Genomic DNA, 23,904 nt, shown 5'->3' on the forward strand with positions numbered 1-23,904 from the left:
GATGTGTTCTGACATGCATCGTCAGGAGCATTTCCTCATGAGACTCCCACAACTAGTATAGGACATGTATTGTTATCCCCATTTCATAGATGGGAAAACTGAAGCTCACAGTGTGGTGAAACTCTAGGCAGAGCAATGTCTGCCAGACTCTGAGTGTAACTTTCTCGCTAGCCAAACAACTGGAAGTGAGAAGTGACCTATTGTTCCTGATCCCCTCTTCCACCCTGAGAGGAAGAAGCTGAACACATAGGCCTGGGAGCTCTGGCTTCACCCTCTGCCCAGCCACGTAGGAACGAACCTGCGTTTTACGTGGGTTACATTCATTCTCAACCTGTTTCGTCAGCTGAAAGGAGGGGAAATATAGTCCTCCTTACAGGGTTGTTGGGAACAACACGACGACACTTTTAGTGCCTGGCAGTGCCTGGTCGTGGGCGTTTGCTAACAGCTACCACTCTTCCTGGTTGTGACTACTGGTGGCAAACCGGTCCTGACCTCGTCCTTCTCTACCCTGCCACGCCCGGTGCTGCTCTTCCTTGTCCTTGCTATCGCTATTAGAAATCTGCAGCAGCAAAGGTGCCAGAGGGTGACCCAGACGGGCACCGTGTTTGCTTTTCCAGCCAACGCCTCATCCGCTGGCAGAGGCCTCCCCGCTAGGGGCATGAAGGGGCCTCAGCACAGAGAACTCACTTTCCAAAGAGTTCTTGGTCGTCTGGTCTTTGGCATCCTTGTTGCTTCTGGCTCTCAGGTTCTGCAATGAAAAAGAACGTTTTCACATGGGACAACTGAAGCGACTTTGATGTGGCCGGAAGTTCCACGGTCAGGAACCGTCAGCAGAAATCTCACCCTTCTCTCATAGCCAAGAACCCCAGATGCAGCAAGCATTACGGGGGCGCGGGGTGCGGGGGAGTGTCCTGGGCCACTCGCACCATGAAAAACAGGGTGAGCTGTGGTCCACCTGGGACAGTTTCTCAATCTTGGCACTGATGGGACTGCGGCCAGAAATTCTCATACTCTGAGGGCCTGTCCTGTGCACCATGGGATGTTAAGCAGCATCCTGGCCTCTACCTATGGGGGCAATAGCACCCCCCTCCTCCTGCTGCGACAATCAAAAAGGTTCCCAGGCACTGCTAAGTGTCTCTTGGGGACAACATCTCCCCTGGTTGAGAACCTATGACATAGAGAGCCCCCTCCCAACTTAGCAAACGTACTTGCTAACAAATGAGGTGCTGAGATTTCTGGGAAGAGAGCAGCGGTTTTTAGTGGGTGGGTCATACTTGCCACAATGCGTCAAAGATATCACTGATCTGATTAGGTACCCAGAGAAATGAGGATAGAAGATCCCCGTGTACCTGAAATTGTCTCTGGAAAGCAACTGTGGTTAAACCCAGTGCTAGGCTTCTGAACAAAAAACACCGCACAGCAAAAGGAGGGGGCTCAGAGATTACTTTCCAAACTTCTCGCCCAGGAACCTCTCAAGACTAAAAATGACGGTGTTTTTTAGCTCACTGGGGCCAAACCCACAGCGCACTTTGGTACCTTTCCTGAGAGTTTAACGCCCCTCACGGTGATTATTCCTCCATACGTGTGCCTCCGCGGCTGCCAAGGGTGTGAGGGGGCGCGAGAGCAAAACCCGAGGCTGCGAACACAGGTGCCGTGCTCACCTGAGCCCGGGAAGCAGCCCACACGCTGCGCGCCCCTGGACAGCGCGATGCACGTGAGTACCGCAGGGTCCTTACAAATCTGGTTCAACCCCACCTCTCCCAAACTTAACTTGACTTTAGCTGGCTTTTCCACGTCGCTCGTAGCATCTATCGTCTGGGAGGCGAGCGTTCCACAAAACACAGCTCAGGTCTAAGTGGACACTGCCACACACTCACTTCTCAGGACTGGCCCGGGGAGCAGATGAAGGACCACTGCTCCACCCATCCCTGTCCTTGGAGGCTATCATCCAGTCCCCACCCCTTGACACCCCCCCTCCCAAATGTACCCCGCCAAAACCTCTCCTTGGCCAACTGCTTCCACTTCCTTTGGGTTTATTTTGCTCATTGGGTGGCTCCAATTTCTCTGGGGCTTTTTTGAAACATGAGTGGAGAACCAAAGTAGATGCTGCCCCGTAGTATAAGCTTCACAGAAGGCTAGCTGTTGGCTGGACCCGAGATGCTATCCTACTGCCTGCACCTTAGCCTCGTGCCTGGTCAGTGGTCAGTGAAACCACGTGACCCCCAGGGAGGGTTGTCTCAATGTTGCTTCCTCCCTCCTCTGTAGCAACCTGTCTGGGTGGACTTCAACTTGGCCCCATTTAAAAGGCAGCCTGCCCTGAGAGAATTATGTTTCTAATTTGTCAAGGTTACTTGAGATTCTGCGCCAACATTCCAGATGTTAGGGGTGTGGGGGTAGCTAACTGAATGAGCTAAGGAAAGAAATGGACTGAATGCACCAGGCAAACCAAGGCAACTAGGGAGGGACATCTGGAGCCAGCCTGCAGCCATGGGTGCATGTAGCCTGTTACCAGCAGCACTAGGCGGGGAGTGGGGCACCCCATGGGCTATGGAGGAACGAGTGGCATGTGTTATCACCACAGGAAATGATAAGTGCCAGGACCTAAAATACCTCACCTCCCATAATAAATCATAAAAACGACACTAAGCCCCTGAGAAAAAACCAGGTGTGACAGTTGAGGTGTGATTATCTCCCAGCAAGAGCCTCGACTCATTCCCTATTTCTAGTTTCCAATACTCTTTCTGAGGCTGCCTTTCTCACCCTGACGTCTTTCCACCTAGAATCCTTGTTTGGAGGGGGAAGGTAAGTCGGAGTTCTGAGGAGTCAGAGACATCAAAAGGCAAAGGTGACTACAAGCCCAGGAAGAGTAAAATGTCACCCAACTGCCATGGGAGCAGAAACAGGATGGGGAAAGGCAGGGAGAATGCTGTGGGCTCTGGTCTTGGCGTGGCCACAGGCCCCCTATGGCCTGCTCATCCTCTCTGTATCTGAGAGGCTCTTTCGAGGCCCCTATGCTAAATAACACTCCAGGGAGGTTTTGGTCCTCCTGCAGCCTGGAGCTTTCCTCCCACATAGGTCTACAGAGTGCAGCAACACCAGCCCCATTCCCCTGTGCGAAAGGCTCAGCTTCCTCAGCTTTCAAGGTTGCTGGCAAGCTAGAGGAGGAACAGAGCATGACTCTTCCCCTCCTGCTCTCCAGTGACAAAGCACAAAGTTGGCCTCAGCACTCTTGTGTTCAGACCTCTGTTAACTGGGCAGAACTGAGGATATCCCTCACTGCACACAGATGGTGCAAGGGAGCATCTATGTGGGGGATCCAGCTAAGCCCTAGCATCAGGCCTTGGCCCTGGGGAGGCAGGTCTCCTTGGCTGCTCCTTGTCTGTTCACAAGATTGTCTCTGCACAGGGCTGATGGTGCCAATCCAGAGGCATCTGGAAACAGGGCTGAGGCTTACGATCGAACTGCAGTTTGCTGCATCTTGTTCTCCTGGGTCAGGCGTACCAACAACCAGCCCACGGCCTGCCTGCAGGAGGTGGAAGGTGCACCTTGCTGAGTGGTATCATGCATACCTCAGAGATTTCTGCAAATTGAGCATTGGCCTGACAGCACTTCTCTGCTGTTTCCATGGCAACTCCGTAGTTGTCCACAAAGGCCCGGTAAACACCCAGTTGGCTGGCCTGCAAGGAGAAAGGATGAGAGTGTGGAACAGGTGTGAGACAGATGCAGGATAGGTGCTGCTGCTCCCCATCTTTCTGAGAAGCAGGCTTCTGTGCACAGCGCTGCAGAAACTCCAGGTGCAGCAGACAGTGCAGAGCCACAGACACCTCAGCTCTGCTGTGCTGATGCCTCCCACCTTCCTCCCCTCCCCACGCACTGAGCACACAGCGACATGATGAGAAGTGACTCACAATCCCAGGCAGGTAATGGTTCCTTTCCACAGCTGCCTATTCCTCCCACCCCCCCGCCTCATTGAAATTGTGCCACTAGCAGCAGCTAAAGTTCAAGGTTGTCAGTGAATGCAGAAAAGCGTCTCTAGGTAGGTGGGATGGAACAATACCTTTTCATTCTGGCAGTAGGAGACCAAGGTAGACGAGGTTGGCCCTCCAGGCCTCTGGTGGCTACAGAGCTCTGCTCACATCTGATCCCTTCAGACAAATAAGGAACATGCAACCTAGCTGCCCTTGGAGAAGATGAGCCCCTATGCGAGCCTGGCCAAGACCTAGTGAGGCGGCCCAGCTGTCACCCTGTACACCAGGGAGGTGGGAGACCTGCTGGCTGCCAGCTATACGGCGAGGGCATTTTGTCTGTCCTTTGTCAAACCAAAGGCATTAATAGAGGGTTTCCTCTCATAGCCTCTTGCTCAGACACTCAGTTGAGTGACAGCTTCCATGGGAGGAGTGTGTGTGCAGCTACCAACATCTCTGGGCCCCAGGTCACCTTTAGAGGCAGCTGGGGGAAACCAGCCCTCACCTTGCATCAGTAAACCCAAGCCTGGGGAAGGTAAGGGCAAATCCCATGACCCAGTGGCTAGGCCTCCCACTGCAGCCAACCAGGAGCTGGAAGCCTAAGGCTTTCACTGATCCTGGTGTTTGTTCTGTGTTGAACCTAAATTTTATTTCTATACACATTTGCATTTATATTGAATTTTATGTTTCTTCAGATGACAATTCCAGACACTGCGTAAGCCAAGCGCCCTTGGCACTGTCTGAACTTCTGGTCCCACTCCCTGTGGGGGGTTCATGAAGGGCCTGGGGGCGCACAAGGAAATGCAGCAGCTAGAAGAGGCCCTGCCCAGTCCCCACCACACTGATCACCCCAGACAAGCTGCTGCATCCCAAAATGCCAGGTTTTTCACCTGTGGTACCAGGGTCAGACCCAGAGCCCTTCCTTCTCTCCCTCCTCTGCCAGTCAGTGAGCACCTCCTATCAAAACGAAGGCCCTGCTTCAGGCACTGGCACCACGGCCTAGAATCACTCTGACACAGTACGGCAAGGTAACAAGAGAGACACACAAAAAATACGTGAACAAACGTAATATGGCAGATGGCTGAAAGCAGAGCAGAGGATGAAGGTGATGGGGTTGCTTTAGATAACGTGGCTGGGATGGCCTCTCTGAAGAGGGGACGGTTCAGCCAAGTCCTGAGGAAATGTTACTATTAAATTTTGTCTCCTCAAAATTCATGCGTTGAAGCCCTAACCTCCAGCACTTCAGAATATGAGTGTATTTGGAGATGAGGCCTAAACAGGTGATTAGGTCAAAATGAGGCTGTTAGATGGGACCTAATCCAATAGACCTGATGTCCTTATAAGAGGAGATCAGGACACAGACAGGCAGAGAGATGACCATGTGAGGACACAGGGAGACCACGGTCATTTGTAAGTCAAGGAAAGAGGCCTCAGGAGAAACCAGCCCTGCTGACAACACCTTGATCTTGGACTTCCAGCCTCTGGAGCTGTGAGAAAATAGATTTCTGTTGTTTGAGCCACCCGGATTGTGGCAGCACTGGCAAAGTAGCACAGAGAGAACCCCTTTCATTACCTCTGCCACCCCTTTCCCAAGGAGCGTCTTCCACGTGGCTTTTGAGAAGTTCCAGGCAATTCGTTCCCATTTTTAGCTAATCAAAAACCGAGCTGCATTAATAATGGGACAACAGAGATCACATGTCTCCAGATATGACGCACTGAGAAGGATACTGTGCTATCATTATTTTTGTTTTGCCATTAACTCAAAACCTGCATCTATTCTTGAGGAAACATCAGACAGACCCAAAGTGACCTGTACCTTTCAAAAAATGTCAAGGTCATGGAAGACAAGCAAAGGCCAAGGAAATGGTATAGATCAAAGAAAGCTAAAGAGACCTGACAACCAAGTACACCTCGTGAGCCTGGACTGGATGCTGAATCAGAATGAAAATGGCTATAAAGAACACAAAGGCTAACGAAAGAAATTTGCATATGGATTGCATATTAAATAATAGTATCACATCGGTGTGAAACTTCCTCCATTTGATGATTGTACTATGTATGGGTTACAAAGGAGTCAGTTCTTGTTCTCAGCAAATATACGATGAGGTAGTTAGGGGTAAAATGGCAGACATTTGAATCAAACTATTCACTGGGCATGTACAACACAGAAAAGGACAGAGATAAAGCGAATGGAGCAAAATGTTCGACGGCGCATCTGGCACCTGGCGCGTTCTCTCCGCTATTGCAACTCTTCTGGAAGTTTGAAAGGAATAGAAAAATGAAAAAATGAGCTGATAACATGTCAGGCAGAAAGAAAAACCCTGAGTGGTGGCGGTTAACGGTGCATTCCCATAGGAAGTGGAGTCAAAGCATGGTCCCTTTCGGGTCTCAGACTCTCACAGCTCGAGAGCCGGACGGAGTGATGCTGTGCTGACCTCACTGTGCTGGTCTGAAAGGGCCAGGACAGGGACTGTGTCTGTCCTTGGAGAGACGCCAGCACCTGGCCCGAGAGGCACTCACGTGCATGAACACTCAGCATGCAGTTACGGGAGTACGACCTCCCCCTGCAGCCCCACTGCTCTTCCCAGTCTTCCTGCTGCCATATCCGACGCACAAAGGTAGCTCAAGGACGCCAGGGAAACCAGAAAAAACATTCCAAATTCTGGCATCCATCGGACTATTAAAATTTTTTTTAAAGTTTCTGAGTGTTTCGGAATGTTATTTGGGGCAGAGTGCTGGTTGTGGGTTTCTTCCTAACAACACGATTCTGTGTCTTAGGAGGAAATCAGGCTGAGTCACATCCACTGGCTTCAAACCTGCTGACACATCACACAGAAAAAGAGGTACTTCAAAGGTGGGGGGCCCTGCATCAAAATACAACCTCCTGCTCTCTGGCAATGGGGAATGGGGTCCAGACAGTGAGAGGCATTTTGTGCGTGCTCTGAACCTTTGCTCCAGTGTGTTGCAGCCGAGGGCGGAATGGGGGGGAGGTGGGGGCACCAACAGGAAAGCCACACCTTGGAGAGGAATGCTGGAGCCCAAGCGTGAGCCAAGGTGAGGCCAGGGTCAGGCCTGCTGGGTGTCTGGGGGCCCAGGAGGGCTGGGGCCCCAGTTTTTCAGTAACTGTCATGCTCTGTACTCTTAGAGGGGGTCTGGTGACATGGGCCACCCCTATCCCTGGAGAACTGGTTTCCCAGGGAGAGTACGTGTGCACAGGAGGCCTGGGTAACCCTGGAATCAGGATTAGGGGTCCTGAGAGATAGAATCCCCATCACAAAGGCTTGCATACGCCTTCAAGCAACTCTCCCAAGACAGGGGCTCCAGGTACGGAGAGGTGACCTCTTCGCTGGGCAGCTGCCAGCCTCTTATATCCAGACTGTACTCCACCACCCGCCTCCACTTATGGAGGCATTAAATATTGCCTCTAGGACCTGAAAGGAGCTGCCAGGGGCCACTGAGGACCACTTTTCTTTCCCACTACTTTGGCCAAGTCTCCCCTCCCTACAGAACTTGAAAAAAAATTCTCCAAGTAATTCGAGAACCTTTAATTCAGATAACTGCAAAATGAAATAAACTATAATAACCACCTGCTCTGTTCCCACCTGTGCTCGCCCCGCCAGGCTCTGCCCACCCGCCTCCTTGGCTCCGTGTCTGAGTCCTGCTCCCCTGGGCAACAGCATCTCTTTGGTCCAAAGGGATCCTCAGGGGGCAGCTGTACCAGCCTAGGGACCAGGAACCTTGAGTAAAATTGAGCAGAGCCGGGAAGGACCCAGCGATGAAACCAGGGGTGGGTCTCGTGCCGGGGTTCAATGTGGGTGCTGTGGCAGAGCCCTCTCCTTATCACCTGACCTTTGGCATCTAAAGCAGACACACCCCAGACTGTCACCTTGGCGTCCCAAGAGCCCTGAGCAGCACACCACCACAGGTCTCTGGAGAGGGCTGGCCCCCGCCCGGCCAGCCCCCACAGCTCGGGAGGCTGCTGTGCAGCTGCTCCGTGTCACTCACCAGCTTCTGAAAGAGGTCGCCCACTCGCTGCTGGTGACTCCACTGCTGCACGCGGGGAAAGAGCCCGTCGTAGAACTCCTTGTGGATCTCGTAGAGCTCAGGCACTTTGAAGAAGATGGTCTCGATCTGCTGGCTCGTCAGCACTGGCTGAGAGGTGGTGGCAGCGGCCTTCAAAGGCTTCATGGGCTGGAAGAGGGCACAGGTGAGGCAGCACAGGTAACAGGTGAAGTGGCACAGGTGAAAGGGCTCGCCATTTTTCAGGTGCATGGTACGATCACAGAAAATCATGGTTACGTGACGTGGTTATAGTTATAAATTCTATTAAAAATTAAAATTAAATTTTTCTGACCCCGATACCTCCCAAGGCGTCTCAATGACTCGAAGGAGGGTGGGTGCCCCCGGGCTCTAGCAGCTGACTTGGGACCTGGGCCATGTGAGCTGAGCTCCCTGTGTCCCTGCCCTGCCCCACTCAGCCCTTGTACCCTCCTTACCAGCAGCAGCGCCTCCAGGTGGCTCAGGTAGGTCTCCTCACTGGCCAGGATTCCAGACAGGACCCATTTTCTCATCTCCAAGCCCTTTTCCAGGTCCAGCTCACTCTGCAGGAGAAACAGACAAAAGTCAGACCTGAGAGATGGTGCCTGAGGTGGCCTGTCTCGGAGAGGAAGGCTAGCTTGTCAACCTGAGGACAATCCTCCAAGAATGCTCCAGGTGGAATTAGAGGGAGTCGCAGGAACTGCAGCATACCAGCCACTCACTTGTGGTCATTGTAAATTCCAGCAAAGTCAAGGGCCACCCTCGGTCTTGATATTGGGAAGTCTGGAGCTTAGTAGGCTGGGCAAGCCTTCCCTCCACACCTTCTACCTGCGACCAAGGAGTGGTGGCCCCAGAGAGGCTGAGCCAAGGAGGCATCGGGGCCCAATGCATAACGGCCCCAGCTCCTTTCCCTTGCCACTCCTCCCCAGGATTCTCTGCTGTTGTCACCTGACCCTTGAACTGAAGGGTGGGGTACTACTCCCTCCTTCCACACCGGTGAAGCTGGAAGCAGCTTCCACCTGCCCCCGGGGAACTTGGTTCCCTGGGCTCAGCGCCTTTGTCCCGTGAGCCTGCTCTTCTGATTCTGTTGGCAGGGACCCACTTACTGGTGTGCTAAGGTAAGGTCCCCAACTCCTGTCAACACCCCTACTAAATGTTGGGTGAAGCTCTACTGCCTCTTCCTCCAAATGACAGAGCTGACATGTCACTGGATGCTGATGTAGGGGGGCAGAGTCCACGCAGCTGGAAAACCACATTCCAGTCCTGGCTGTGATAACGTCATGGGCTGCAGTGTGTCCCCCAAGGCCTCAGAGAATGGCTGCATTTGGAGGTAAGGTCTTTAAAGAAGTAATTAGAAGTAATTAAGTTAAAATGAAGTCATTAGGGTAGGCTCTAATCCAATACAACCCATGTCCTTATAAGAAGAGGAGATGAATAGTCAAAGGTATGAACTTCCAGTTATAAAATAAATAAGCCCTGGGGATGTGATGTACGACATGGTGACTATAGTTAACAATATTGTACTATATATTTGAAAGTTGGTAAGAGAGATCTTAAAAGTCTGCATCGCAAGATGAAAAATTTGTAACTACGTGAGGTGACAGATGTTAACTAGACACTGCAAAGATCACTTTGTAATATGAACATATATCGAATCATTATGTTACACACCTGAAATTAATGTTATATGTCAATACCTCAATATTTTTTTTAAAAAAAGAGGAAGTTAGGATGCTGACACACACAAGGGGAAGATGCAGGAGAAAGAGATCCCTCTCCAAGCCAGGGAGAGAGGCCTCAGGAGAAATCGACCTGCCAACACCTTGATCTTGGACTTCCAGACTCCAGAACCATGAGGAATAAACCTCTGTTATTTAATCCCGATGATGCTAAAGGCAACGAAAACTGCTGTGTGACTGCCTGGCCATTCCCCTGCTTGCTCCGTGACCCTGGACAGGCAAATTTTGGTGTTGGAGGTTGGCAGGGCCCCTCTGTAGTCCCAGGGAGGCAGCAGGTGAAGAGGGGTCCTACGTTCATTGAAAGTGACATAATAGCCTGCCCATTCCACCACCAGGTTTTCGAGTCCATGGGGGAGCGTGAGGCAACCCCGCTGTGGCAGCCCTGTGGTGTGGAACTGGGGCACTGCCCCCCCGTCACACGCTTTCCCAAACCTCTCAGGGATCCCTGACAGGGGCAGCCTCCTGGCCTTCAGCATCCCTGACATCTGGGGCTGGAGGATTCTCTGTTGGGTACTGAAGGGCCTCATAGGGTGTTGAGCAGCATTTCTGGGCTCTACCTACCACATGCCAGTAGCAACCCTTTCCCACCCTGGGTTGTGATAGCTACAAATGTCTGCAGATGTTGCCATACATCCCCTGGGGCCCCAAATGCCCCCAGGTGAGAAATGCTGGTTTCCAAGAAAAACTTGACTAAGACTACCTTGTGCCTCATGATGTCACCACAGAGTCTGGAATCAGGACCAGCAGTGTGGCTCCTCTGTGCCCCCAATCCTCAGGTCCCTTTCTACTTTCCTGGCCCAATAGAGGACAGCACTTCATGGTATAGATGGCGGCCCAGCAGAAAGTGCCCAGGGCCAGGAGCCGGGGGACAGGGCCTCAGAGCAAGCCTGCCTAACGAGCCCCTTTTGCCCTGCGCGTAAACTGGGGAAAAGAGACTCAATCCCTGTGTCCTACCGACTTTTGCTTTCTGTGTCCCTAGGCTTATATCACATCCACACTGCCCACTGGGAATATCTGAAGAGCCATCCTGGACCACCACTTTGCCCTGGGAATCTTCTAAGCGTGCACGCGCACACACATGTGCTTGTAACGGGGCCGGCCATCAAGATCTTGGCTGACAGCCACTTCAAGAAAAGTTCACCACACACGGCAGCCTCCCTAGGCACACTGGGCGGTGGCTCTACAGGTAGAGCCTCCAAGACACGCTGTGCCTGATGGTGAAAGTCCTTGTGTCAGCACAGTGTCTGGAACACGTAAGTGCTTGATGAAGATTCACTGAGCTAACTACTCAACGAGTGGATCTAGTACATGCTAGATTTAGTCTGGGCCGCATCCTTCTGGAACCCTCGTCTGGGGGGGAATGGGTCCCAGGATCCAGGACTGTCAGTGCAGCCTGCTGCACGTGGTGCACAGCCGGGCAGGGTGGGGGGACCCTGATGCCTCCTCCCATCCCAGCCCGTCAGTCAAGGCCACAGTGAATGGGGCAGAGCCTGGGGGAAGCAGCTCTCAGCTGCCCCTGCACGTGCCGGAAGAGGTGAAGGTGCAGGCAGCAGCAGCCACACACCCAGCCCTGTGTGTCCTGAAGAACAATCCTGCTACTGTGAATGTGGGGAGAGGGGGCCGAGGGGAGCCGTGAAGGCCCCACCCAGCATGAGAGGCTTATGCTCATTGGGTGGGTGGCAGCACTGTGCCTCATTTCCACCCACACAGTTTGGAAAGCTGAGAGGAAAAAGCACAGCAGGATGGTGCAGAGGCCAGCTCTCCCCGTTCTGAAGGGCGCGGCCAGCTTTGGGAACATCGGGCCCGGAGACTGTGCTGGGCTAGGGAGGAGACAGGGGACACAGGCACCTCTCCTTAGACTGAGACGCTTCTCCTTAATCCTCAAACGGTGCTGGTGGTGTCAGACAGGCATGGCCCGGACACCGGCCAACTCCATCTCACAGAAGAGAGGGTGAGGAGAGAGAGCGCAACTGATGAGCACAGAGGGCAGGGCCAGGACCTGGGCGATTTACAACCTGCCCCCTGCACACGTGCCAGTTCTGGAAAGGGCATGTGAATCCAGTCAGGGCCATGAGGGCAGGAACACCTCGGTGGGAGGAAGCCAGAGGAAAAGGGCAACTAAGAAAGGAAGCGGCAAGCCTAAAAGGAAGGCCTCCTGCTGCTGCCTGGGAGGGGACGGCGGGCAGAGATAAGGGAGGGAGCCAGCAACACAAATCTTGATGCTAGAAGAGCAGATAAAAATGAACTGGGCATGATGACAGGTAGGAAGAGCTGAGCGAGGGACCCCGGTGACCAGAACTGCCATCTATCAGACAGCTGCCAGGCCCACAAGGAGAGCCGAGGGCCAGAGCCGGAACAGAGCTGCAGGCATGTGAGCAGCAGTGAAAGCCTGAGGAGCACCTCTCACCCTCAACCCCAACCTCGGCGGCGAGGGTGATCAGGGTGCAAAAGCCCAGCCACGAGGAGCAGGCTGCTCCCAGGTATGAGTTTGTAGCCAACACAGCTGCTGGACAAAGGAGCTTCTCTTCCTCTTTGGACAGGAGCTGTGTTTTCATTAAGAGCAGGGCTGGACATTGTCCTGGAGCCTAGCCAGCAGAGGGCAGGGGCTGGGGGGCTCCCGTAGCCCCAGTCCTTCAAAGAGAGGCCCAAACATACAGGGCAGGAGGGACGATTCCTGGGCCGACCACCTGATAAACCAACTCAGCGGGCTCTGGGGAGAGAAGGGAACAAGCGGGGCTGGCACCAAATACCTCGTTTCCCCAACTTTGCAGAGAAGACAGGTGTGGGCAACAATGTCCCTATTTAATTCAGGGCTCCAGAGAGAAGTGACATGGCAGAGCTAAGCCATAGGGACACAGGCAACATTTATCTGTCCACACCTGGTACAGAGACTCACCAGGGCCCCCGAAAGGTCAAAGCGCTGACAAGCGAATCATGAAAGTGAATGAACTTGTGGTTGCTCAGATAAAAGCACAAACTGGAGTTATAGTTTCTGTTCCACAGACACTGACCAGATACACTGAGTATGGAGATGGCCAGCAGCTAAATTATAAAGCAGGCCTGTTGGTCTTCAAAAGTGACTACTGAGCAGGGGTGATCAATTGAATATGTGCATTTACTTTTAGTTTCCTTCTGAAAACAAAACAGAAAAAACTACAAAAAACCCCAAAGCATCTGTGAGCCCTGCCAGCCACCTGCTGAGTCAGCGCAAGGTAACGGCCACCTATGCAGAGCAGCAGCAGTTGTACCCAAGCCCACGTGCTTTCTGGGCCACATGCCCATGGGCCCGTCCAGCTCCACCACTGGCTGAGAGGTTCCTGGATATGAGCACGTGTGGGCTGGGGTCGCATCTGCCCCTCCTTGCTGAGCCCAAGTCTCTGGGCCTCCCCCTTGCCATTACCCCAGGGACAGGGCCTAGTAGGTCACTGTTGCAAAGTTACACGACATGGCACAAAGCGTGGAGCCTGGTGGGGCAGGGGCTGCTGCTCTACGAAGTCGGCTCCCTTCTCTAAGCCTCGATGTGCCCCCGATAAATGAGTGGGTGGGATGCTTGAGGATCCAGGAACGAATGACCATGCTGACCTGGCAGCTGGCGGTGATGCCCGGACCCTCATCCCTTTCCCTGACACTGCTAAAGAAAGGTCACTCAATGGCTGGCAGCTCTGGCTCCAGCCTCCCAGGAGTGTCTACAACACCGCCTTGCTTTTTTTGGGTCCGCGGTGCCGGCTTCACCCTCCCAGGGGAGAGGGGCGGTCGTCATGGAAACAGCCTTCACAGAACCTGCTCTTCCCAGTGTCTCTAAGTCAGTATAGACAAGGGTCTGAAAGCAAAAGTCTGGGGGTGGGTGGCCAAGGGTTCAGGGCCTGGGGCATAGGGAGGGCAGATCGGTCTCCTCAAGGGGCCTGAAGGTAGAGATCGGTCTCCTCAAGGGGCCAGGTAAAGGCAGCCCTCAGGGACAATGAATGGACAGGGAGGACCCATTCCAAATTCAGGACTCCCCCTACTTACGCAGGGCCCTAAGGACCCCTGAATATACCAAACCACGCTCCCAAAGCAGGAAGAAAAAAATGCACCAAAAAGGCAGGGAAGTTGAAAGTGTCAAGTGAGGAATGGGGAAGGCTTCAACTCTGGTAGCTGTGTGGCCTTGAGCAAGTTACTCCATCTCTGTGAACCTCAGTTTCCTAATCTGTAAAACAGTGAAACTGGACTTTGGATAAGAAGCCGCATGGGGCAGGTGTGTGTTACACACTGGCTTCTCCTCTCATCCTCGTGTTTCAAAACGAGGAGCCTGCCCAACACCGAGTTCTTTAGAAATCACGAAAGCATAGGTAAGAAGCAGTCTTGCAGCTTCGTAGAGGTGCCAGCCAAGAGAAGCAACTGCAGCGAAAAGACTCTCACCATGTGACCGCAGGGCCTCAGGTCTACACAGTAAAGTGGAAGTGACAGCAGGATTGTTAATGAAAGACCCTGGTCAAATGGATGGAGTCACTATCAGCACCCGCTTAGGTAAGAGGGAGCAAGTGCACTGTGTGGAGTGCAGGGACGGGAGTCTAGACGTCACCCCTGCTTGGAACCACAGCTCAGGTCCTCAGCTCGAGCTGCCTGCCTCCTCCACGCTCGGCTGACGGCGTCCACGATCTCCCTAGTCGACATATCCAGCAGGCGGTCCCCCATGCCCCAGACGAAGGGATAAGGAAGGAGTTTTAGTGACCAGACATCCAACCTTGGATGCTCCATTGGCTCTTGCTACTTGCCTCTGAGCGAGTGGCTGTGCTTTAGGAAGCCTCTGTGACAAGGACAGCTGGCCTGGAGCTGGGCCCAAGCCCCATCTCACACCGGGCCTACTGCCCTGGGACTCACTGCTTTTGTAGACTCCAGCGCTCCCGAGGCCATTGCGTCACGGCTGCCCCTGCCCTTGCTGCCGAGGTGGGGCGAGGAGGAGGGAGAGTCATCGATGTAGGGCAGCCCATCCTGGTGTCGGCGCTGCTCCTCGGTCCGGTCCGTGGCACTGCCGTAACCAGGTGGTGTTCCAAATGACGTATCTGTGTGCACAGAGGAGCAGCCTGGTTAGAGACAGGCAGTGGGGCTGGAGGGCTGTCTGCCTGGGAGTGTCCACACCCACCTGTCCCAGCAGGTACCCAGCTGACACCATCTATCATCAGCAGGTGTCCAACAGGGACCGCGGGTACGGTGACCTCACCTTCACAACCAACTGGCCCAAGACCCCAGGGTGAGGAGGGGAGACAACAGTGGCCTACTACTCACACAAAACAAGACCGGGCTTTCGAATGCTATCTGGGACATGTCTGCTTTTGTCCCGGGAGTGGGGCCTCAGACATTACTGAAAGATGGACTCCAAATGCTAGTGTCTTGCTGTCAAGGACAGTCCTGGCACACCTGTCCGTGGGGATGTGACGGGGCAAGGAGCACAGGCTAGCACACTGGCCCTAGGTGCAAGCTGTGGCCGCCACGAGCAGCGTCCCACGTTGGCCAGTCTAAGCTGCACCCCCCTCCCCTCCCTCGTCCTGTCTCTCAGCTGACTCATAGTCCACCTCCCAGTTGGTCTGGCAAAATCCTAGACCACCTTTACCCCAACTGGAGTGTGCCTGTGTGAATAGGGAGTGGCTTAATTGACAACAGGCTCCCTGCTGTTGGGGACTATCTAGTTATGAAGGGTAACACTTAACACTTCCCCCCAAAGGCTCCTGAAGACAGTCATCTTCCTCCTAGGCTAAATCATAAAGCTACACCCATTGGCCTTTAAGTAGCTCTGTTCCCAGACCCCTCACCAAGACATCACCTGCGAGGCCCAGCCTGCTCCAGACCTCAGGTGAGGGATACTTTTCGACGCCTTCTAAAGGGCACTTTCCCAGCCCATGAGCTTCACCGACTGGGTAACGTCAATCGGGTTATGTCACTTTCATCGCCCAAACGTTACCACTGCAAGTGGCCTCTGCAGCGTTCATTCACCGGTTTACAACTTCAGGGGCTCAGGCTCTGGGGGCTGGTGGCAGCCGACCACCCAGGCCAAGTGGGCACAGGGCTGCCCATGGACTTCTGGAGCTGGCCCAACAATCCCAGAGGGGGACTGTTTTCAGTTCTTTCCACGTGGACAGCCGGGAGGAGCTGTGGCTGGAGTGACCCGGCGCCCGTGGACGGCCCAAGGCCCAGCTTCCTCGCATGCCTCTGCTTCTCCCAGGTTCTTTGCCTCCGTGTCCCGGCTGGTTGCACACCCTCTAACAGGTGTCCTTAGCCCTAGCTACACACCAGCATCACCTGGGGAGCTTCGAAAACGTAACAAAGCCGGGCCCAACATGGACCAACTGAATCAGATGCTCAGGGTGGTCTGGGCGTTGATGGCTGTAAAGGCTTCCCTGGGGATTCCAGCAGGCAGCCAGGGCTGAGACCGCTGTACTACCCCACCCAACCCAGCGTCTGGCACTGTGTTGGTTATCATGTCGACCCACCCGTGTCCCCTGTGTCTGCAGACATCAACTGCAAAGGCCAGGCTAGGTTTGCGTGCGTGCGTGCATGCGTGCGTGCATGCATGTGTGTGTCTACAGAAGGGTCCCAGCAAAGGCTAGTTTTGAGCTGAAAGTTGCAGACAGGATGGGGGAACCCCGAGAGCTGGGTAGCCTCAATAAGCTGTGCAGAGGTGCCCTGGTCTCCTTAACCCACAGGCCACTTAGGCGGCCCCGGGTAGTGAGACATGGCATCAACACCCAGCCCACTGGCCTGTGGGTGTTATATTGTCCTTGCAGGACAGTCATAGGCCAGGACCAAGTTCTGCCTCATCCTCTCAGGATTTTGCAAAGGTACTCAACTAGCTCTCACCCAGCATCCCTGAGGACAACTGAGGAGAGTTCTAATATATTAAAAAAACACAAAACCCTGTTAATGCAGAACCCTAACCCTGCAACTGACCCCACAAAATGGGTCTGACTTCAGCTTCTACTTCCTTTTGGGGAATCAGAGATTTTTTTTTTTTTTGATAATGAACACAGAAGCCTCCTTGTCCACCCAACATCTAGGATATGAACCCTATGTCACAGGAGTCTCTATTAGAAACCTGCCCACCAAAGGCAGCCCAGTTGGAAGGCCTCAGTTGTCAGGTAGGGCCATCCTCACAGCGAGCCTGAACGGTCTCCCTCGGCCATGAGGTCTTTGCTCTACCTGTCCTCCAGGTGGGGCAGGTGGGCCAGCGCTGAGAGCTGTGGTGGGACTTTCTCAGAAGAGAGGCTCTGGTCCCAACCTGTCAGCTGCAGGTCACTTAAGCGGTCCATGTCTCAGATTTCCTAACTTTAAAACCAGAAGCATGAACTAAGTAATCGACAGAGGCCCACTCAGCTCTAAAATGTCACTGTCACTCTTTAGTGAGGCCGGCTATGCCCTACTTACCTCCCGACTCAACCTCCTCACGGCTCCCTTACTCTGCTGCCCACACTTCAGAATTATCAACATCCACACATTCTCTGAAAGCACCTATAAACTTTTTTTTTAATAACAATATTTTTTATACTCAACATTTTCTTCATTGCCTTTACATGGGCGCTACCACCTGATTTCCAGGCCAGTGACTACACAGAGTTCACATCCAAGATCAAATCAACACTGAGTGACTCTCCAGGAAGAACTTCAGGGTCACACTTGGGGCCCCAGGCCTTACTCCAGAGGAGCCACACGATTTCATATTTGGGAAACAACCTGCTGGCTTAGTGACATCCAGGGGAAAGAACCAAGTGCCCAGGGGAGGGTTTGTCAGCCAGTGTCAAGTGCGCCATCAACTGATGCAGACACTTCGCCTCCCCCAGGGGAGACTGAGAGACCAGGCTTTGCAGTCAGGCTCCACGGGGTAATTATGAGGATCTGGTTAACTAAAAACCCAGGCATTTTACCACTGGACACACATCTCCCCAAACCAACGTCAAAGTAACTGATGCTTTTAAGTCTGGGATCCGGATGGCCAGTCACCCCTGCTGCAATCTACCCGAGAGCTTCGGCCCACCATCCCAGCCAACACGGGCTCAGTACTCTTCATTTCGCTGATTCCCCAGCCTGTTCCAATGCAAATGTGATGGGGGTTAGGGAGCAAAGCCCTCTACGTCCTTATCCCCAGCACGCAGGGACCTGCCTTCCTCTCACAGTGTGATTTTTCACACCTGAGGTCCCCCTCCTCTTGAGCATAAGATGTGTTCCCTGGGGATTTTGAAAGCCGCTGTCTCCCAAGAACTAGAGCAAAGTGAGAGAGAGGCTTGCTCTCCCCTCCTCTACCAGGAACAACCAGATGGAAAAGCTCGATGGGCCTTGACACCTCGGGCAGGACTGGGACCTGGTGGCCACAGCAGCAGGCACTTCCTGAAAAACTCTATCCAAAGCTGAAACCAAATATTGAAGAACAGAGGGCATGGGCCTGGGATCCTGTGGCTACAGGAGGTTCAGGGAGATGAGGGAAGATCAACTGAACAGCTATCCAGCCGGGGAGGGGGAGAACGAGGCTGATCCTGGCCCAGAGCTCCACGGACAGCGGCTGGCTTAGTGTGGAAAAGGGATGTGCACAGCGAAATCAAACCTCCCCCTCTCCAGGCAAGTTGGCTTAGCAGCCCCAATCCCAGCACTCAGCAAATCTATTTTCTGATGCAAGAAAAAAAGTGCAAAAAAAAAGGCAAAACAACAACAACAAAAACAGGCAGGAGGAAAAGTCCCAGGGCTGAGGGGCCCCCCCAGTCAGTGTACAGGTCACATCCCCTTCGTAAACCCCAAGGATAATAACTGGTTTTTAAAAAATATCCTTCAACAATTTAAACAGAATTATCATATGATCCAGCAATTCCACTTCCGGATACATACTCAAAAGAAATGAAAGCAGAGACTGGAAGAGATAATTGTACACCCACGTTCGCAGCAGCGTTATTCACAAAGGGCAAACGGTGGAAGCAATACAAATATCCACTGACGTATTATAAATGCATAAACAGAATGCAGTATGGACATAAAGTGGAACGTTACCCAGTCTTACAAAAAGAAGAAAATTCTGACTCATGCTACACACAAGTGAACCTTGAGGACATTATGCTAAGTAAAACAGGCCAGTCACAAAAATATAGTCACATTTAGTCACATTTACCATATGATTCCACCTACATGAGGTACCTAGAGCAGTCAAATTCATAAAGACAAAAAGTGGAATGGTGGGTGCCCAGGGACAGGGGAGGAGGAATGGTGAGCTGTTGTTTAACCCATTTCTCATTTAAAAAAAAAAAAAGTGCAGCTTGCTGCCACCATTAATTTAATTTGACGTAAATGTGCTCTTTGAGGCTGAAGCAAATCTGACTGGTTTTCAATGTGAAAATAAAATATAAAAACTATTCTTGAGGTTATTTCTAAACAGAACTTGTCTCTAATCCTAATGTAACAGAAAAGCACACATAAATCAGATTCATCAAATGAGTCTTCCACTAACGACTGTTTGAGAGCGACGTCAACATCATGCGTAGGAATGCTCCATTTTCTAGGATTTGACATTTTCAGCGATCGAGAATTACTGTATTTGGTGAATGGAAACAGAATGCTATACACAGAATGATGTCATTTGTTTCCAAAGACCATTAATACACTTGAGCGATGTGAAAATAATAATAAAAGCGAGATATTTCGTGGCAAACTTTGGGGGTAAGGGTAGGACTGTAATTTGTGAGTTATCTTGGGGTAAACGCTGCGGACACAAGTGCTGCCGGCGAGTATTCTCAGGGCAAATGGGAAATGGGTTAATGGGGACAGAGTTTCAGTTTGGGAAGATGAAAAAGCTCTGGAGGTCGATGGTGGTGACGGTTGCACGACAACGTGAATATACTTAATGCCATGGAACTGTACACTTAAAAATGGTTTAAATGGTTCATTTTATGTTATGTATCCCTAAGGTCCCTCCCAGCCAGTGGCAATGTTGGGGTGGCTGTGCTGGTGTAGGGCATGAGGGAGGCTTCCTTTTATTACCAGCAGCCCCCCTACAACCGCATCTGAAATAAGCATAGAACAAGCACAGAATCAAAACTTTCAAGCACTGCGCTCCTTGAGCTGATGAGACTGGACAGGGTGATAGGGTGGCTAGTCCTCCACTTATATGTATTTGTTTAATAACGAAGACAATAAAGGAAAGTTTTGTACGTGCTCTATCAATGCTGCCTCACAGGAGTCCCGGGCATCACACTCCTGGACCACGCAACTCCTGGCACAGCCACTGTTTCCAGCAGCCACACGCCTGGTTCTGAGCCATCCCTCAGCTCTTCAAGAGATGACATATCCCCTTTTCGGGGCCATTTTCCTGCCCACCTGAATTTTCCTAATCCGAACTGGATGAGAATCCTGCCAGCTGATTTTCTGAGGCCAGAGGAGAATCTGGCCCATCACAACTCACACGTAGTACCTACACAGGACCCCCTCAGTGATAACGGCATAGCATGTGCTTGTAGCCTCTAGCCACTGTCCTCTCTGCTCTCAGAGAGCCAGACCACATCTGTCTTGAAAACACCAGCTGCCTTCAGACTAGCCTCAGTCCCTTTAGCCTCTCGAAAGCCTGTCTGTCTCCAAGCCTTAATTCGAACAGCTCCAATAACTTCGACACTCTCCTCCCCATGTTCACTTCTGCCAGTCGAGGAGCATGCATCTCTCTCTGAGGTCTCTGCCAGGCCCTGCTGGGGCCCCTGCTGCGGGGCTCCTGGGAAATGTGTGCAGAATCAAACTTGGACCGCTGGCCACAGACCTCCTGGGAACGGCCAAGCAGGGAGGCCCTCCTGAACCCAACGTACATGGACAGTCTCCAGGTCCTGCTTCCAGATGCCTCACTGCAGCCAGAGGTGTAGGGCTCCAGGATCCTAGTTCCTGTCACACACTCTGGCTCATGCACCCCAGGGTGAGAGCCTAAAGCAAGCCCTTGGGAGGAGCGAAGATTATGTTCTTAGCCCTCCCTACCCAGAACAGATGGAAACAGCTGGAAAGCGCCAGAAGAGTGATTCTCTGATAAATATCCACTGCACTAGGATCCAGAGAAAAATGGAAGAACACCAGGAAAGCAGGTGGGCGAGGCAGAGACTCCATCATGCAGAAAGGCCATGGGCAGAGTGGTCTCCTACCCCTGTTTACACTGTCAGCAAATGGCTGGGCCATATTTATTTATAAAAGTAAAAGCGGATCAAACACCATCTTCCTTCCAGTGGCTGGGCCAGCTGCTGCAGAAAGGTGTCTGCAGAGGGGGACGTGAAGCCCCTACCCAATCATACTGCAGAAGTCCTCCTTTCTCCAGCTCTTGCCCTCCTCCCTTGGCCCTGCATCGTCCCCTGAGTCGTAGGTAAGCAGCGTGGACACAGTGGTGTGGCAGTGCTGGTTACTATAACAAACTGTAGCTCACATCCTTGGGGGTTCTTGCCAGGTAAGCGTCACGCCTCCGGGAGAGGCTCTGAAAACTGCAGCTGGGATGGAGAGGTCCAGCTGTCACCAGTGGGCCCACAAGTTCCATGGAGCCTGTGCTCATCTGCAGCCTCAAGCCCTCCTCCCACTGCCCTGCAAGCTGAGAGCAAACTCTATCCATGGGTCCTGGGGCTCAGTATCTGAGGGCTGGCTCCTTCATTATGCAGCAGAACCCCATGCGTGTACAGTCACGGAATATCTACAGTGCTTCAGGGAAGTAAGTTTCCCAAACAGTAGAAAAGCCTCAAATCATTAACGTATATACCCCCATGAAAATGCTCACTGTCCTTGGCTGGGTACGTCCTCTAGGCTAGGCTTAGCGCTGACCACCCACACATGTCATTTCCTTGAATCCAGCCCACTACCTTAGTGGGCAGGAACTCCTAGATACCCATTTTCTGGATAAGGAAACCGAGTCTCTGAGAGAGCGACAGGTAGAGCCTTGACTACATCCAGGTTCACCTATTTGACCTGCTTCTTCAGTCACTTTCCAAACGCATTTCAAAGAAAAGACATCTCTAAAAGGTCGAGCTGATAGTATGACCCAGCAATTCCCGTCCTAGGTATATAACTAAAAGTAAAAACAAATGTGTAAACCAGAATTTGTATCAGAAGGTTCAAGCAGTGTTATTCACAATAGCCAGAAGGTAAAACAACTCAAATGTCCATCAACTAATTGTGGCATATCTATACAATGCGAGAGTCAGCTTCAAAAGGAAGTAAAGTATGGAGACATGTTACAACATGGATAAAGCCCCAAAAACATTATGTTAAGAAGACAGTCTCAAAAGACCTGATTCTATAAAATGTCCAGAACAGGCACATCCATAGAGACAGAAAGTAGATACTAAATGTGCATGGGGATTCCTTTTGGATGAAAGTATTTTGAAACTAAATAGAGGTGGCCAATTGCACAACATTGCGAATATACTATATGCCCCTGAACTGTTCACTTTAAAATGTTTAGTTTTATGTTTTATGCAATTTCACCTCAAAAAAAAAAAAAAAGAAAGAAAGAAAGAAAGAAAGAAAGAAAAAAAAAAAAAAAGACCTGTCCTGTTTTGAACCCAGAACATAATCCAGCTGTTTCCTGAAGACCAAGAACATTATTCTGGATAGACGTCAGACCACCTGGCACCATGACCCTGGGCCACCTGCAAGCAGTGAGAGGCTGCTGTCCTTTCTGAGTTATCTGGTTGGTTTGGGTGGGTTTTTTTGCTTTCTTCTCCACTGTCAGGCTGGCAGCTATTTCTTTTTGCATCTATACCAAGTAGGGCAAAATTCTTTATAAATGAAACATCCCCCATTCAGTTAGCCGCTGCATTCTGGCAAGAGACCTGTCATTAGAGCCCTTGGTTCTGTGGGAGGAGGGGCACAGAGAGCACACCAGAATCCTGGGACCTTTCCACCCTCATGCTGTCACCCCAACAATGACATCACCAGGCCAGCATGGAAAGCCCCAGCTGCCCAGGCAGGGGATAGTCACCGTCCAGACCAGCACTTGCCACAGAGAAGGCCCCAAGGCTAGTAAAATCCTCCAGATAGACCGGATAATACCAGTCGGGAAGGGCCCGAGGCTCCCCTGCTCATGGCCTGTGCCAAGCTCTCTTGGAGGAGACATGCCAACTGATACAGCAGCTCTTATGGCTCATCCTGCTCAGGGTTTGCGTTCCAAGCTGGCTGGAGACTAAATCACCAGGTCAACTTTGCTAGTGACTTTTATCACTAATGAGTGAGTGTCCCCATTGTGGGCAGACAAGGAATGCCAATCAGCATCTAGAGCATTGTTAAAGGACCTTCTATTGTCTCCAAGGACCCACTTGTGCTTAAGGCTCTTAGATCCTTGAGGAGGGAAAAGATTTAAGCTTGGGGCCTGGGGCTGGAACCAGCTGCTGCCAGGGCAGGGCAGGCAGAGGCTGGAACATCAGCTGGAAGAGCCGCAGCCCTCAGCCACGTGATGATGTAATTATTATTCTTCAGAACCACCTTGACTCTGCAACAGTAGGGTTCAGAAAGGCAGTTTGGTTCCAGACAATCAAACTAATGTATTTATTCAGCACCTAATATTCAGCCAAGATGTACAACACCCATGATTCATGCCAGGCACTGTGCTGGGTACATGATAGCAAGGACCACAGACCCAGCCAATGCCCCTGTCTCTGGAAGATGGCAGAATCCTACAAGTCACATGACATGTACATTATAGCAAGTCCACCGACAAGAGGCAGCTGGACCCTGAGGAAGTGACTACAGACTCAAGACCTAACAGAGGACAGAGAGGCAGACGTTGGCGCCCCTAGATCACAAAGGTAGGAAGGGTCACTGTAGTTGCTTCAACGATGGCCCCAAAAAGGTATGTCCACATCTTAACTCTCGGAAGCTATGAGTGAGACCTAACTTGGAAAAAGGGTCTCTGCAGATATAATTAAGAACCTTAAGATAAGATCACTCTGGATTATCCGATGGACCCTAAAACCAATGACAAGTGTCCTTGTGAGAGAGGAGAAGGCCATGTGATGATGGAGGCACAGATTGGAATGATGTGGCCACAAGGCAAGGAATGCACAGGGCCACCAGGAGCTGGAAGCAGAAAGGAAGGACCCTCCCCTAGAGCCTCCAGAGAGTATAACCCTGCTTTCACCTTGATTTTGGACTTCAGCCTCCAAAACTGTGAGAGAACACGTATTATTGTTTTAATCTAC

The 23,904-nt window shown here is 52.0% G+C and overlaps 1 protein-coding gene across 1 annotated transcript in view; it reads right to left on the minus strand.

The window, feature by feature from the left end:
• The window catches only part of BCR (BCR, RhoGEF and GTPase activating protein), a 116,527-nt gene that overhangs the window by 40,741 nt on the left and 51,882 nt on the right, over positions 1–23,904 (minus strand). Inside the window, exons 2-6 of the mRNA XM_023528163.1 lie at positions 14,603–14,784; positions 8,462–8,566; positions 7,971–8,156; positions 3,570–3,677; positions 688–748 (exon numbers count right to left, since the gene is read on the minus strand). Of these exons, the coding sequence (XP_023383931.1) occupies positions 688–748; positions 3,570–3,677; positions 7,971–8,156; positions 8,462–8,566; positions 14,603–14,784 (642 nt within the window). The remainder of the gene's footprint in view (positions 1–687; positions 749–3,569; positions 3,678–7,970; positions 8,157–8,461; positions 8,567–14,602; positions 14,785–23,904) is intronic.

This window comes from Pteropus vampyrus, unplaced genomic scaffold, assembly GCF_000151845.1.
Source record: "Pteropus vampyrus isolate Shadow unplaced genomic scaffold, Pvam_2.0 Scaffold23, whole genome shotgun sequence".
NCBI lineage: Eukaryota > Metazoa > Chordata > Mammalia > Chiroptera > Pteropodidae > Pteropus > Pteropus vampyrus.